This window comes from Chlamydomonas reinhardtii, chromosome 1 (assembly GCF_000002595.2).
Source record: "Chlamydomonas reinhardtii strain CC-503 cw92 mt+ chromosome 1, whole genome shotgun sequence".
NCBI lineage: Eukaryota > Viridiplantae > Chlorophyta > Chlorophyceae > Chlamydomonadales > Chlamydomonadaceae > Chlamydomonas > Chlamydomonas reinhardtii.
Genome location: NC_057004.1, coordinates 5,214,859 through 5,227,929, shown reverse-complemented (window position 1 = coordinate 5,227,929; position 13,071 = coordinate 5,214,859). Strand labels below are relative to the sequence as shown.

Below are 13,071 nucleotides of genomic sequence, written 5' to 3'. Positions count from 1 at the left end.
TCTGGAAGGGAGGGAGGGAGGGAGGGGAGGGAGGGGAGGGAGGGAGGGAGGGGAGGGAGGGGAGGGATGGAGGGGGGCGAGGGGGGGAGGGGGGGGTTGTGAAGACTAGCCTAAGGGAGGGGAGGGAGGGAGGGGCCTAGCCGCACCTGAGATGCTTGGTTCCCGCAAGGAGCGAGCGGGGGGACTACTGCTATGGCTAGGGTTTGCCTGCGTCTGCTGCGCTTCATCTCCCCTTGCATTCCCTGCACACACACACACATACACACACACACGCGTACAGGGTGCTGGAGGCGTGTGAGACCATGGGTGGCTGCACCGCCATCTGCTCCGACAAGACCGGCACACTCACGCAAAACCGCATGACGGTGGTGGAGGGCTGGATCGCGCCCGGGACCAAGTTCAGCAGGTGTGGGGGGCGTGTGTGTGTGTGTGTGTGTATGTGTGTGTGTGTGTGTGTGTGTGTGTGTGTGTGTGCGCGTGGTGTGCGATGTGTCCAGGGAATGCAAGGAAGGGAAGTTGATGTACGTGACATAGCAGCCTAGCATGTACCGTATGCCGCCGTATGCCGCCGTATGCCGCCGACATAAGCGCACGTGGAGTATGATCCGCACCGCCGGGCCAACGGGCCGCCACGCCGCCCCCACGTACGCCGCCGCCACCACCACCACCACTACCACTACCACTACCACTACCACTACCACTACCACTACCACTACCACTACCACCACCACCGCCACCACCTCCACCCATGCGCCCTGCCTGCAGGGCGCCGCGTGCCGCTGAGGTCCCACGCCCGCTGCTTGACGACCTGCGCCGCGGCATCGCACTGAACTCCAGGTGGCCGGCCGGGGGCCACCACACTGGGTCGTCACCAGCAGTAGCCATAGGGGGGATACAGCCACCCAGGCTTGAATTGCTTGCTTGCTTTGCCTGCTACTTTGTCAGTAGCCCGCCGTTCCGTGGCGGCGGGTGATTTGCACGGCGCCCCGTACGTACAGGGCTTTCCTGGTCGAACCTGCTGCTGCCGCTCGTGGCGGCGGCGGCGGCGCAAAGCGCAACCAGACGCCCGGCAAGAAGTCGCCGCCGCCACATCCACCAGCCCCAGCAGCGGCAGTAGCAGCGCCGCGGCTGTCGCAGCCACCCTCCCTCAACACAGCCGCCCCCTCCCGCGCAAGCAGCACCAGCGCCAGCGTCGCCGCAGCCAGTCGCATGACTCTGGCCGGCAGTAGCGTTGCCGGCGGCGGCGACTCCTCTGCTACAGCCGCCGCCGTGGCAGCGGCGCCGTACGGCGTTGACGGCGTTACCGGACTGGAGGCGGCGGCGGCGGGGGACCAGGAGCTCGGACTTGAAGACGTGTCGAACAAGAGCAGTGGCAGCAGGAGCCGGCGGAAGGCATTTGGTGGCACCAACAATGCTGCTGCTGGGCGCATGCGCAGCTATCATCGAGGTGGTGGCGGCGATGGTGGCGGCGCGAAGGGGGCCGCCGCCTGGCACGAGCGCGCGCCGGCGAGCTGGCTGCTGCTGCGCCCCTGTTGGCGCGCCCTCGCCCACCTGTGTGTCGGCATCGTGCACTGCCTCCCGCCGCACGCCGCCGGCGCCGCCGGCTTCGGCGGCCGCACTGCCTCTGCCGTCAGCGACGACGGCGAGGCCTCGGAGCATGACGGTGCTGACGGCGCCATCGCTGACGGCGGCGGCGGCGGCGGCGGCGCCGGTGTGGGCGAGCTGCTGTACGGTGGCGGCGGCGGCGGCGGCGGCGCTGTTGTGGTTCCGCCGCGCATCCAGATGGTGGGCAACCGGACCGAGTGCGCGCTGCTGCTGCTCATGGACTACGCCTGGCGCCAGCAGCAGCCGCAGCAGCCGCCGCCGCCGCCGCCGCAGCAGCAGCAGCAGCAACAGCCGCCACACCCGCAGCAGCAGCAGCAGCAGCAGCAGCAGCAGCAGCAGCAGCAGCAGCAGCAGCAGCAGCAGCAGCAGCAGCAGCAGCAACAGCCGCCACACCCGCAGCAGCCGCAGCAGCAGCACCAGCTTGACGGTGTCACGGCGGCAGCGGACAGCCATGCAGCAACAGCAGCAGCTGTAGCACCAGCGCCAGCAGCGGCAGGCGGCGGCGATGAGCCGCAGACGTACGACGCGTTGCGGCGGCTGTACGAGGGCGGCGGGCGGTTGGAGCACGTGTACGGCTTCACCAGTGAAAGCAAGATGTCCAGTGTGGCGGTACGGCTGCCGGACGGGCGGCTCAGGTGAGGGGAGCGTGGTGGGGGTGGGGTGGGGGTGGGGTGGGGGCATGGTGGGGGTGGGGTGGGGGCGGGCGTGGTGGCGCGCGTCGTGGGGGGGGGGGCGTGGGGGCGTGGGGGGCGTGCGAGGCGGACCGAGCGCCGGCGGGTGCGTGCATGGGCTGCTGGCAGTGGGAAGGATCAAACCCTGTTGAGTCACTGATGCACGAGTACTGCACCGCCTGACCGCCCACCTGGCCACTCACGTGACCGCCCACCCGCCCGCACAGGCTGTACACCAAGGGCGCAGCGGAGTGGGTGCTGCGGCAGTGCACCTCCGTACAGGTAGGCGTGTGTGTGTGTGGGGGTGTATGATTCCGGGGCCCTCGCTCTGTCTCCCAGTCCCCCAAGTATGCAGCTGCCCATGCCATCACACACACACACACACACACACGCGCACATCTTCATGCTTCTTTCCCTTGTGCATTCCCGAACCACAGACCTTTCGAAACACACACCTTCCCGAAACACACCTTACTGAAATCTTCATGCTTCTTTCCCTTGTGCATTCCCGAAACACAGACCTCTGACGGCCGCGGCACGCAGCCACTGGACGAGGTGGCGCGGCAGCTGCTGACGCGGCAGGTGGTGGACGACATGGCGGCCCGGGGGCTGAGGTGCATAGGGCTGGCGGCGCGCGACGTGCCGGAGCCCGCGGGTGGAGCGGGTGGCGGCGGCTGGCCCGAGGGGTACTGGGAGGAGGCGCCCGTGGAGGACATGACCTTGCAGGTGGGTGCGTGTATTATGCGTGTGTGCATGCGTGTGTTAGTGTGCGCTCAAAGAGTCGCTTATGCACGGCTGGCTCATGCGCCCCATTAACACAACAGACACAAACACACACACACACACACACACACACACACACACACACTGTGTGCGAGTGCGTTACCCTGTGGACTCCAGAGCTGTTTGCGCTCTGCCGGGGAAACGCCAGGTCACGGCAGCCCTCGATTGAGAGCCCTGTCGTTGGTTATACCAGATACACGATTCACGCGATCTGGCAGAATAACCGTGGAAACCGTAGTCACACACACACACACACACACACCGCGGGCTTTCGTTTCGTTTTTTAACACACACACACACACACAGAGATACACATACAGCCACATCTCAATCCTCATGCACACACAGGCGCTGCTGGGCATTAAGGACCCGGTGCGGCCCGAGGTGCCGGCGGCCGTGGCCACCTGCCAGCGCGCCGGCATCACCGTGCGCATGGTCACAGGTGGGTGTCGGTCGGCACCGGCGTGTGAAGGGTAGCGCCAGACCCTCAGCTGTATGTAATTAGTCCGCCACTGCATCCACGCACTCGCGGCTCCCAGGCTGGCGATACGAGCTCGCTAGCGGGTACGACCTGCCTGGGGTTTTCACTGCCTTGCAGGGGACTGGTGCGGTGACCTGGGCGTTTCTTTGACTGATTGATCTTCAGGGCGTGGCTATAGCTTGTGACTGATGCACCTGAGTGCCCTGCCCTGCCTGCCCTGCCCCACCTTGCACGGCAGGCGACAACATCAACACCGCCCGCTTCATCGCGCGCGAGTGCGGCATCCTGACCGACACCGCTGGAAGTGACGCTGGTGGGGCGGATGGCGGCGGCGGCGGCGGCGGCGGGGGTCTGGCGCTGGAGGGTCCGGCGTTTCGGGCGCTGAGCGATGCGCAGCTGGATGCGGCGCTACCCCGGCTGCAGGTGACGAAGTGGAGGGCGTGTGCTGGGAAAGCACAAGGCCAAGATATCGATACCTTGTGTCTGTGTGTGTGTGTGTGGGGGGGTGCCCTTGTCTGCACCTAACTGCTGTCCCTGATGCACTTGTATGCACACACACGCACACACACACACACACACACACACATGCGCACAGGTGTTGGCTCGCTCCTCGCCCTCTGACAAACACCGACTGGTGCGGGCACTGCGGGCGCAGCGCGAGGTGGTGGCGGTCACCGGTGGGTGGGTGGTGCAGGGTGGGTGGGTGGGTGGGTGCGTGTGGCGTGTGTGCGTGTGTGCAGTACCCGCCTGTCTACATATGGCATGACGCAGAATGTTCAGGAGTGGTGCGTGGACACAGCCTGCCTGCCTGCCTGCCTGCCTGTCTGTCTGCCTGCCTGCAGGCGACGGCACCAACGACGCACCGGCGCTCAAGGAGAGCGATGTGGGGCTGGCCATGGGCATCACAGGTGCGCGCGAGTGTGCGCGCGTGCTCGCGTGCGTGCGTGCGTGCGCGCGTGTGTGTGTGTGTGTGTGTGTGTGTGTGTGTGTGTGTGTGTGTGTGTGTACCGCATGTATCTGTGCACGGGCGTGGGGCTTGGGGCCGGGGTGGCTGTGCCCCACACCCATCCGCAAAGCCATACTGCCGCCGTCCCACTGCCCGCTTGGTCCGTGGCTGCGGAGCCGTCGTCCTACCCGCCCCCCCCCCCGCCTCCGCTGTCACGCACTTTCCCAAGAGACGACCACACCATGCGCCTCCTCCCATCGATCCAGGCACGGAGGTGGCCAAGGAGGCTGCTGACATTGTGGTGCTGGATGACAACTTCAGCTCCATAGTGCGAGCCGTGCTGTGGGGCCGCACCGTGTTCGGTGGGTGTGGTTTTGGGATGGGTGGGAATGGGTGCGCAGGCAGGAGGGATCCACGTATTGATTGTGTGGGTCCTAGGACCTCGGCGAGCGTCCAATGCAGTGTGCCGGGCTGCTGCAGGCTGCTGCTGCTGCCGTACAAAGCACCGTGCGAGCGTGCCAGCTGGTGGCATTCCGTATACTAGCAGTCCCCGACTGCCGACTCCTAAATTCCACCTCCACCTCCACACGCACCCAACTCAAAACACCTGCCCGCAGAGAACATCCGCAAGTTCGTGGCGTTCCAGCTCACAGTCAACATCGTGGCCCTGGTGCGTGCGTGGCTGCGTGGCTGCTCGCGTGCGTGCTGATTGTGTTTGTGCTTGTCTTCGTACGCGCTCCAGCCTTTGCGGTAGCTCGCTTTGCAAAAGCCCGCGGCTGTAGCCGCTTGTGGACTGCCACCGCTTGTGGACTGCCACCGCTTGTGAGCTGCCACCGCGGCTGTAGCCGCTTGTGGACTGGTCGCGTGATGGCATTGTGCTAGTCCATATGTTGCTGCTGGAGCCGCAGAACCACAATCACACAGTTGTACAACATTGTACAACACCTACCCACTGACACACACACACACACACACACACACACACGCACGGCGTCGTCTGGGAGGGCTTTCGTTTCGTTTTTAACACGCACACGCACACACACACGCACACACGTGCCCAGGTGGTGGCGTTTGTGGGCGCCATCGCGGGCGGCCACCAGCCGCTGACGGTGCTGCAGCTGCTGTGGGTGAACCTGATCATGGACACGCTGGCGGCACTGGCGCTCGCCACGGAGCGACCCGACCCGCAGGTGGGTGGGCACGTGGGCACGTAGGCGGAAGGCGGCGTACGCGTGGTGGTGGTGTGGTGCTGGTGTGGCGGTTTGGCGGTGCAGAGGATGGGAGGGCGGGACACTACGCAATGCACGACACGGGACCGCACAGGCGGGGTAGGTGGGTAAGTTAGTACTCCGAGGCCAACTGAACCGAAGCCCAGATCTGAGGCACGGTACGGCAGTTGTTGGGTGCCTTTGGACGCACCTAGGCCCCCACACAAATCTGCGCTCACCCTCCTCTCCCTCCTCTCCCTCCTCTCCCTCCTCTCCCTCCTCTCCCTCCTCTCCCCTCCTTAAACCCCCCCTCCCCCCCCCACACACACTGCCGCCGCCAGATCCTGGACCGGGCCCCCTACGGCCGCCGCGAGTCGCTCATCACCGGCGTCATGCTGCGCTACATGCTCAGCCAGGCCGCGTACCAGGTGGGGGCCGGGGGGGGGGGGCGGGGTAGGGGTAGCAGGGGGGGAAGCGGGTGACAGAGCACGGTGTATGTGCGTGTTCGTGGCGGGCGCTGCCGTAACGTGAGTGCACCTGCGCGGGCACGGGACATTTGCCCACACACGACTCCGCCCACACACACACCGTCCCGCCCCCCGCACCACGTACCAAGTCCCACCCCACCCCACGACCCCACCCCACGAGCCCACCCCACAATCCCACCCCACGACCCCACCCCACAATCCCCACCCCACGACCCCACCCCACGACCCCACCCCACAATCCCCACCCCCCCCAGATCGCCGTGCTGTTCTTCATGTTGTACGCGGTGCCTGTGGTGCTGCCGGCCCGCTACGGCGAGGCAGTGGACCCCAACCACACCCGCAGCCTGTCGCTGCTCTTCAACACATTCATACTCTGCCAGGTGCGCGTGTGCGCGTGCATGTGTGACGCATGCGCATGCGCACGTGCGTGCGTGCGGTCATTGGGTGTTGAGGAGTAGCGCAGCCGCGCGAGCAATCCGCGCTTCTGACTACTGTGACTTGAGTGCAACCCAGGCACATATGCGCCGCATGACCCCAAGCAAAGTACCGGCCGTGGTAATCGGCGACCGGGTGCATGCATGCCCCCGCTCGCCGGCCTAACCGCCGGTCGGCTGTCGCGCGCACTGCACGCAGGTGTTCAACGAGATCAACAGCCGCCGCATATCCGACGAGCTCAACGTCTTCGCGCGCCTGCACCGCAGCCCCATCTTCTTGGCGGTCCTCGCCGTCACAGTGGGCGCGCAGGTGGGTGCCCGCCTGCCGCCTGTGTCGCGGGTGCGGATGTGGCTGCGATGTGCGAGCGGCGGATGGAACGGTTGTTAGCTCGAGATAGTTGCTCGATTTGGCGCGGTGGTTAGGCAAGCAAACAACAGCACACACTCACGGCCGCGCAGGTCATTATTATGGAGCTGCTGGGAAGCTTCTTCGATGTGAGTGTACACGTGACCTGTGGCCCCCTTAGGGCAGTTGGGCTGCCGCTTTGATCCCTGCTCAATCCCGCTGCCCACCTCCCCAATCCCCGCTCTCCCACTACCCCTTCCGGCGCTGCCCTTTGCCACACGCCTCTTTAATGCCACACACACACACGTACCTGCTTGCTGAACTGGGCCTCCGCTGCCCCACCCCGCCGCCACCTGAGCTGCAGGTCAAGCCGCTGGATTGGCGTGAGTGGCTGGTCAGTGTGGCGTTGGGTGCGGTGTCGCTGCCGCTGAGCACTCTAGTGCGGCTGGCGGGTCGCAGCTGGGACCGCCGCCACCGCCCCCAAAGCGGCCGCGGCGCAGCAGCTGCCGCTGGTGCGGCGATGGAGAGGCGGAGCAGCGGCGCAGATGGCGAAGGCGGAGCGGCAGGCAGGGGAGGAGGTGGCGGTGGGCCTGGTAGTGGCGGGGGCGGTAAAGGGGTTGGGGCGGAGGTGGAGGAGCAGGAGCAGGAGCAGCACCTCGCGGTGCGGCCAACCGTGGCGCCAGAGCCGGCGGGGTCCCGCGCCGACTGCTGAGGGCACATGATGACCGCATGATGTCCAGGATTGACCAGGTACTTGCAGATGTGCGCGGGGATGAGCGAAACCGGCGACCGTAGGAAGACGACGCCATCGTGTCGTGGCTGAGTGCATGAGTTTTGAGTTTTGAGTCTCTGTCCGTTGTTTGCTGCGCTCCATTTGAATATGGCGAAGTTAAACTATGACTTAACTGAGGTTGAATGGGGCAGTGCCTGATGCTGACGCCTAACAGGGGGGGTGTGTGGGTGTGTGCTGGGGCATGTCCATGTTGAGTGGCAGCGATGCATGGGCGCGCGCTCTGGCCGATAAGATGGGCAATCCACACATACCCAGTTTATAATAATATCTCCCTTATGCGGAAAGACCTTTCCTGTTGTAATATCTGTCAAATGGAACGCGCCTGAGGGACCACAGAGAAGGTGGTTATCAGAATCGCAGTATGCATAGCAGACGTCATATAACTTACAGGACCTAAAGCTAGAACTATGCCCCCGCAGCCTACGCCGAATCGACGGCAGGTAGTGGATTTCACCCAAAAGCTGCAGGCCTTCTGCTTGTTGGAAGAGGATGAAGATCCGCCAGAGCTTGATGACGAAGCCGCGCAGCTGGAAGCAGCTTGGTGCCGCATGGAATGGGATGCAGTGGTCGCTGACAGCACGCCGCTGGTGGACAGGCGCTTCCTCAGGGCCCTCCTCGGCGCACATGCATGGGCTGTGCGCAAACTGGCCTTATCACCAACGCAACACGGCTTTGGTTGCGTATTCACCGTGGTGATGGACTCGCTCAGGCAGCTGCTTCAACGATGCCCCCCGGGCGTCCGCAAGCAGGTAGCTCTTGCGCTCCTGCGGACCGACAGCTTCAGCGCGTATGCGCGGCTGCTGCACCGGCTGTACAGCGCGGATGCCCTTGGAGTGGCAGGCAGCCGTCTCGCAGTGGGCATGAGCATGGATCCCGGTGCCAGCGGTGGCGATCGCGGCAGCGGGGGGAGTGGTGGCGCCGCCACCACCACCACCGCCGTTGCCCTGGCATGCGGCGCGGCCACGGCTGCAGCCACGGCAGCTGTGTCCGTAGCTAGGGCCCACGAATTCACTCACTACATCATCCAAATGTTAGACGCAATGATCTGGACCAGCGAGGGTGACGCAGACGGCGTGCTGAGGGAGCCAGAGGTGGCCAACGCGGCGCAGGAGGCGCTGCAGCGCAGTCAGCTGCTCTGCCACCTGGTGTGGGCGCTGCTGCGCCTGGGAGCAGTGGTGGCAAAGGACCAGGCCGTGCAGGCTGCGCAAGCAGCCGAAGCGGCGGATGCAGCAGGTGCAGCAGCTGCAGCGGCAGTGGTAGCGGCGGCGGCAGCCGCGCCCGCACAAGCTGCTGACGCGGCGGCAGGCGGCGAATCCAGCACGCCAACGCGCAACAGAGCAGCCGCGGCTGCGGACGGGAAGGAAAGGGCGGAGGAAGAGAGGAAAGGGTGCGGCGGCAACATTGGGCACACACAGAAGGTATGCGGCTTCTTCATGTGTGTGGCGAACCTGGCGGCGGTGGTCCAAGGCGCCTGCGCGGCGTTGCTTAGTGCATTGCAGCAGGAGCGTGCCGCACATGAACACAGCGGATCGGGCCCGGGCGCCGCGGAGGACAGTGACATGCAGCTATTCCAGGGCCCCTGGCTGCAATTCTTCACACTCTGGGGTATGCGCTGCGTCGGGGAGAGCTTGCGGCGGGGCGGCGGCGGGGCTGACGCTGGGCCGTGCGGGCTGCCCGTGGTGCCCTACACACTTGCGAACGAGTTCTCACTGCCGCCGGCGAAGGGCTCGTTGTACCTGCTGGGTGAAGTCGCGTTTGAGCTGCGGCGCGCCAGCTCAGCCGTATGCCTCCGCAGCTGGGCTCTCGACACAAGCAGCGGCTCCAGCAGCCGTCAGGCTGAGGGCCAGCAGCCGCAGCAGCCGCAGCAGCCGCAGCAACCGCAGCAGCCGCAGCAGCAGCAGCAGCCGCAGCAGCCGCAGCAGCCGCAGCAGCCGCAGCAGCCGCAGCAGCAGCAGCCGCAGCAGCAGCAGCAGCCACAGCTGCAGCCACAGCAGCCGCAGCAGCAGCAGCAGCAGCAGCAGCCACAGCTGCAGCCACAGCTGCAGCTGCAGCGGCAGCGTGGGGCGGGCCACGTGGAGGATGGGGAGCAGGACGGCGCGCAGGAGCAGGGCGGCGCGCAGGAGCAGGGGCAGGGGGAGGAGCAGGCTCAGCCGCCGTGTTCGGACGGAGTGCCCTTGTCTGTTGATGTCTGGTGCCAAAGGGCCGTGCACGTATACGACAGCTTATATCAGGTCTTCGACGCCTTGTCGTGTCAGGACCCCGCCGGCGAGAGGACCGATGCGCACACCAAGGACGCGCTTCAGTTGCTGGTGTGGCTTTGGTTTGGTGTGCCGTATGACTGTGCGATGGCACGGCTGCCGAAGCTGTGGCGGCTGCTCATACGCAGTTGGGAGGTGCGGTCGCGTTGCGGGGGCGAGGGCCCGACTGATGACGTCGGCTACCTATTGGGGGCGGGAGTGTACTTGCCGCAGTCGCCCGCAGAGGCTGATGAGCCGCAGCCGGCAGCAGCTTCGGCGGCAGCAGCAGAATCGCCGCCATCTGCAGAAGCCGCGGCTGCGCTTAGCTACAACTTGCGATGCGCGCTGGCAAGTGGCCTTGTGCCGGTTTTGGAGCGGACGTTCCGGCTTCCCGCAGCGTGGGAGTCCCTCGCTGGTGCACCGGTGAGGGCCGAGGAGGCGTTGTCAAGCTTGCTGATTGCCTCGGCCACATGGCCTGCTCTGCTTGCAAACGCGCGCCCCGGGGAAGCGGCGGCGCTTGTCGCGACGCTGGGGGCCGCGGCTCAGCACCTGAAGCAGCGGCCGGCTGCGGCGCCGGCTGGGGCGCCGGCTGAGGCATCGGCTGCGGCCGTGGCGGCGCTGGGCAGTGAGGCAGGAGGCGGCATGGGCCTTGTAGATTTGGCTTCCCAGCTGACCGTCCTCTTGCAACAGCTGCATAACATGATGCGGCAGCGACAGGAGCAGCAGGAGCAGGGCCAGCGGCAGCAGGAGCAGCAGCAGCAGCAGGGCGCTGTTGGCGCGCCGGGTTCAGGAGTACGCGCGGACCCAGGTGCGCCTGGTGCCCCCAGCTGGAGCGGCGCAACGCAGCAGGCGGCAGCGGCCGGCGCGGCTGAGGCCGCGGCCGAGGCCGAGCAGCGGCGGAAGCTAACTGCCGTGCTTTCGGCGGTTGGCGGTTGCCCGCCCGCCGGCTCGCCGGCGGCAGCCCAGCAGCGGCTGATGATGAGCCTGTGTGTGGTGCGGTGGCTGCCCTCCATTGCCGCGGCGGCGGTGCAGGTCATGGAGGACGCCGGCGGTGCTGCTGGCTGCGCCGGCGGCCGAGCCCGGCTGCGCCGTGCCGAGGACAGGCAGCTAGTGGTTGCGGCGATGCGCTACCAGACCTATGTCGTCATGCATGCGCTGCTGGCATGGCCACCTGGCGGCGACGGCCCCACGCCGTGGGTGGGCGCGGGCCCGCCGCCGCCGCCTGCTCCTCGGGGCGCTGCGGTACTGGATGCCCATGACGTCTACGCCTCGTGGCGGGGCCTAGTGAGCCAGGTTGTGGACGACGTGCGGTTTGCGATGTCGTCTCTGCAGTGGCTGGACCCGGCGGCGGAGGCCGACGCGGCGCTCGACACGGCGTTTGCGGACCTGCTGACAGCCAGCGCGGCGCGTGACCCGTACGTCATTGTCACGGGCGCGTACTTGGCCGCGTTTGAAAGAATGGACGCAGCAGCAACAGCAGCGACCGCGGCTGCCGCCGCGGCGCCATCCGGCGGCAGAGGTGGCGGCCGGGGCGGCGCTGCGGGCGGCGCTGCGGGGCCGGTGCAGCCGGCGTGGCCGACGCGGCACGACATTGTTGCGGTGCTGGCGCCGGCGCGGTCCCTGGCTGTGCGGTTGGGGCGCAAGGAGCTGGTGGCCTTGCTGGACGCGGCAGTTGGGCCGGCGGTGGGGATGCTGACCAGCCCCTTTCCTGAGAAGATGTCTCTCAACGTGTTGACAGCGCAGCTGTCTACAGACGAGTGGTTTGCGCGGCGCGACAGGCTGTGGCGGGCGCTCCTAGCTGACGACCGCCTCACCGCCGACGCCATGCCCCTGGGGCTGCTGTGCCCGCGCGTGCTGCACAGCCAGTTGCGGCTCCTGGTGGCGGAGGACCCTGGTGGCAATGGAGGAGGCGCCGCCATGGCGCCGGGCGGCACGCAGGGTGGCTGTAGCGGGGCAGCCGCTGCCGCTGCCAAGGCTGCTGCCGCCCCGGGCGGCGGCGGCAGCAGCAGTGGCAGTGACAGTAGCGCGGGCGCGGGCGCCGCCGCGCGGCTGGGATGGGCGCTGTGCTACAACCCACGCTGCAGCAGCCTGGAGGGCCCGAGTGCCGCCATTGCGCCCGGCACCGGCAAGACGTGCTCGCGCTGCCGGGTCGCGCGCTACTGCTGCGGCGCCTGCCAGCTTGCAGACTGGCGCGCCATGCACGAGTTGGAGTGCCCCACAATGCGAGAGGAGCAGGCCGGCGGCTGAAGCAGGAGCTTGCAAGCACGGGTGCGTGTGGGCCTCCCCTTCTTGAATGGCGATGGGCAATGTGCGGTATGAATGGGCAATGGACGTCGACAGGGTTGGTGTGTTCCTTAAGGGGCACCGTAGAGGACTTGAAGTCTTGACAGGGCAGACGGGCCGTCTAAATGGATTTGACGCTGGTCCACGTTCGATTTTGTGTTTTGCCACGCTGCACAGGTGCACGTTAATTCGACTGCTGTTAGTTGTTGTGCCCGGTTGGATGTGGCTGGCGACGGCGCACAGCCTCAGTCGACATAGAACCGGTACTGCCGCTGGCGAGCGGAGTGCGCAGAGGAGGTCTAGGGATATCGTATTGGGGCCCCAGCAACGTTCGTTGCGAAGCGCGGCTACAGTAGATTAGTGCGGTCATGCCCTCAAGATACGGTGGTGGTCATGCGCTGGTAGGCTGCTGCTGCTGCGTATGTTGGCCCCGGGTCAAAGGTACTTTGAGAGCTCTAGCAGACACTGCAGACTCAACGGCCGCCAAGCCCCTGAGGCCCTGACGGACGTGATTTGCAGACGACGGTTGCTAGAACAGATTATAGAATGCTGTGCGAGGGAGCCGGGCGGCCGGGGCGGCCGAACTTGGTGGCTGGGTGCCCTCCAGATCAGGCAGCTTGTGATTGAGAGGGCGTTGCACGGTGCTCAGTGCCACCACCCGTGCTCAGCGTCCACAGCGCGTACGTTGCGGGGCAGCCGGGGCCGTGTGTCGTGAAGAGTGTGCTTCCCGCCAGTTCCCGCCTCCACCACCCGTGCCACCACCACCAAACGGAACCTCGCTTAATCCCTGACCTAC

At 66.3% G+C, this 13,071-nt stretch overlaps 2 protein-coding genes across 2 annotated transcripts in view; both read left to right on the top strand.

Moving 5' to 3' along the window:
- CHLRE_01g036350v5 (uncharacterized protein) overlaps window positions 1–7,993 on the top strand; it is a 12,366-nt gene extending 4,373 nt beyond the window's left edge. Inside the window, exons 10-26 of the mRNA XM_043058727.1 lie at window positions 281–406; window positions 766–837; window positions 999–2,240; window positions 2,504–2,558; window positions 2,796–3,002; window positions 3,408–3,501; window positions 3,779–3,963; window positions 4,136–4,217; window positions 4,383–4,448; window positions 4,753–4,848; window positions 5,104–5,156; window positions 5,548–5,676; window positions 6,036–6,122; window positions 6,437–6,562; window positions 6,816–6,926; window positions 7,076–7,111; window positions 7,327–7,993. Of these exons, the coding sequence (XP_042928641.1) occupies window positions 281–406; window positions 766–837; window positions 999–2,240; window positions 2,504–2,558; window positions 2,796–3,002; window positions 3,408–3,501; window positions 3,779–3,963; window positions 4,136–4,217; window positions 4,383–4,448; window positions 4,753–4,848; window positions 5,104–5,156; window positions 5,548–5,676; window positions 6,036–6,122; window positions 6,437–6,562; window positions 6,816–6,926; window positions 7,076–7,111; window positions 7,327–7,674 (3,115 nt within the window). The 3' untranslated portion in view covers window positions 7,675–7,993. The remainder of the gene's footprint in view (window positions 1–280; window positions 407–765; window positions 838–998; window positions 2,241–2,503; window positions 2,559–2,795; window positions 3,003–3,407; window positions 3,502–3,778; window positions 3,964–4,135; window positions 4,218–4,382; window positions 4,449–4,752; window positions 4,849–5,103; window positions 5,157–5,547; window positions 5,677–6,035; window positions 6,123–6,436; window positions 6,563–6,815; window positions 6,927–7,075; window positions 7,112–7,326) is intronic.
- Window positions 7,994–8,047: 54 nt separating this feature from the next.
- On the top strand, window positions 8,048–13,013 carry CHLRE_01g036300v5 (uncharacterized protein). Its single transcript, XM_043058726.1, has 2 exons — window positions 8,048–12,260; window positions 12,453–13,013. The coding sequence occupies exon 1, from the start codon at window positions 8,163–8,165 to the stop codon at window positions 12,237–12,239; it is 4,077 nt and encodes a 1,358-aa protein (XP_042928640.1). The 5' UTR covers window positions 8,048–8,162; the 3' UTR covers window positions 12,240–12,260; window positions 12,453–13,013.
- The last annotated feature ends 58 nt before the right edge of the window (window positions 13,014–13,071 follow it).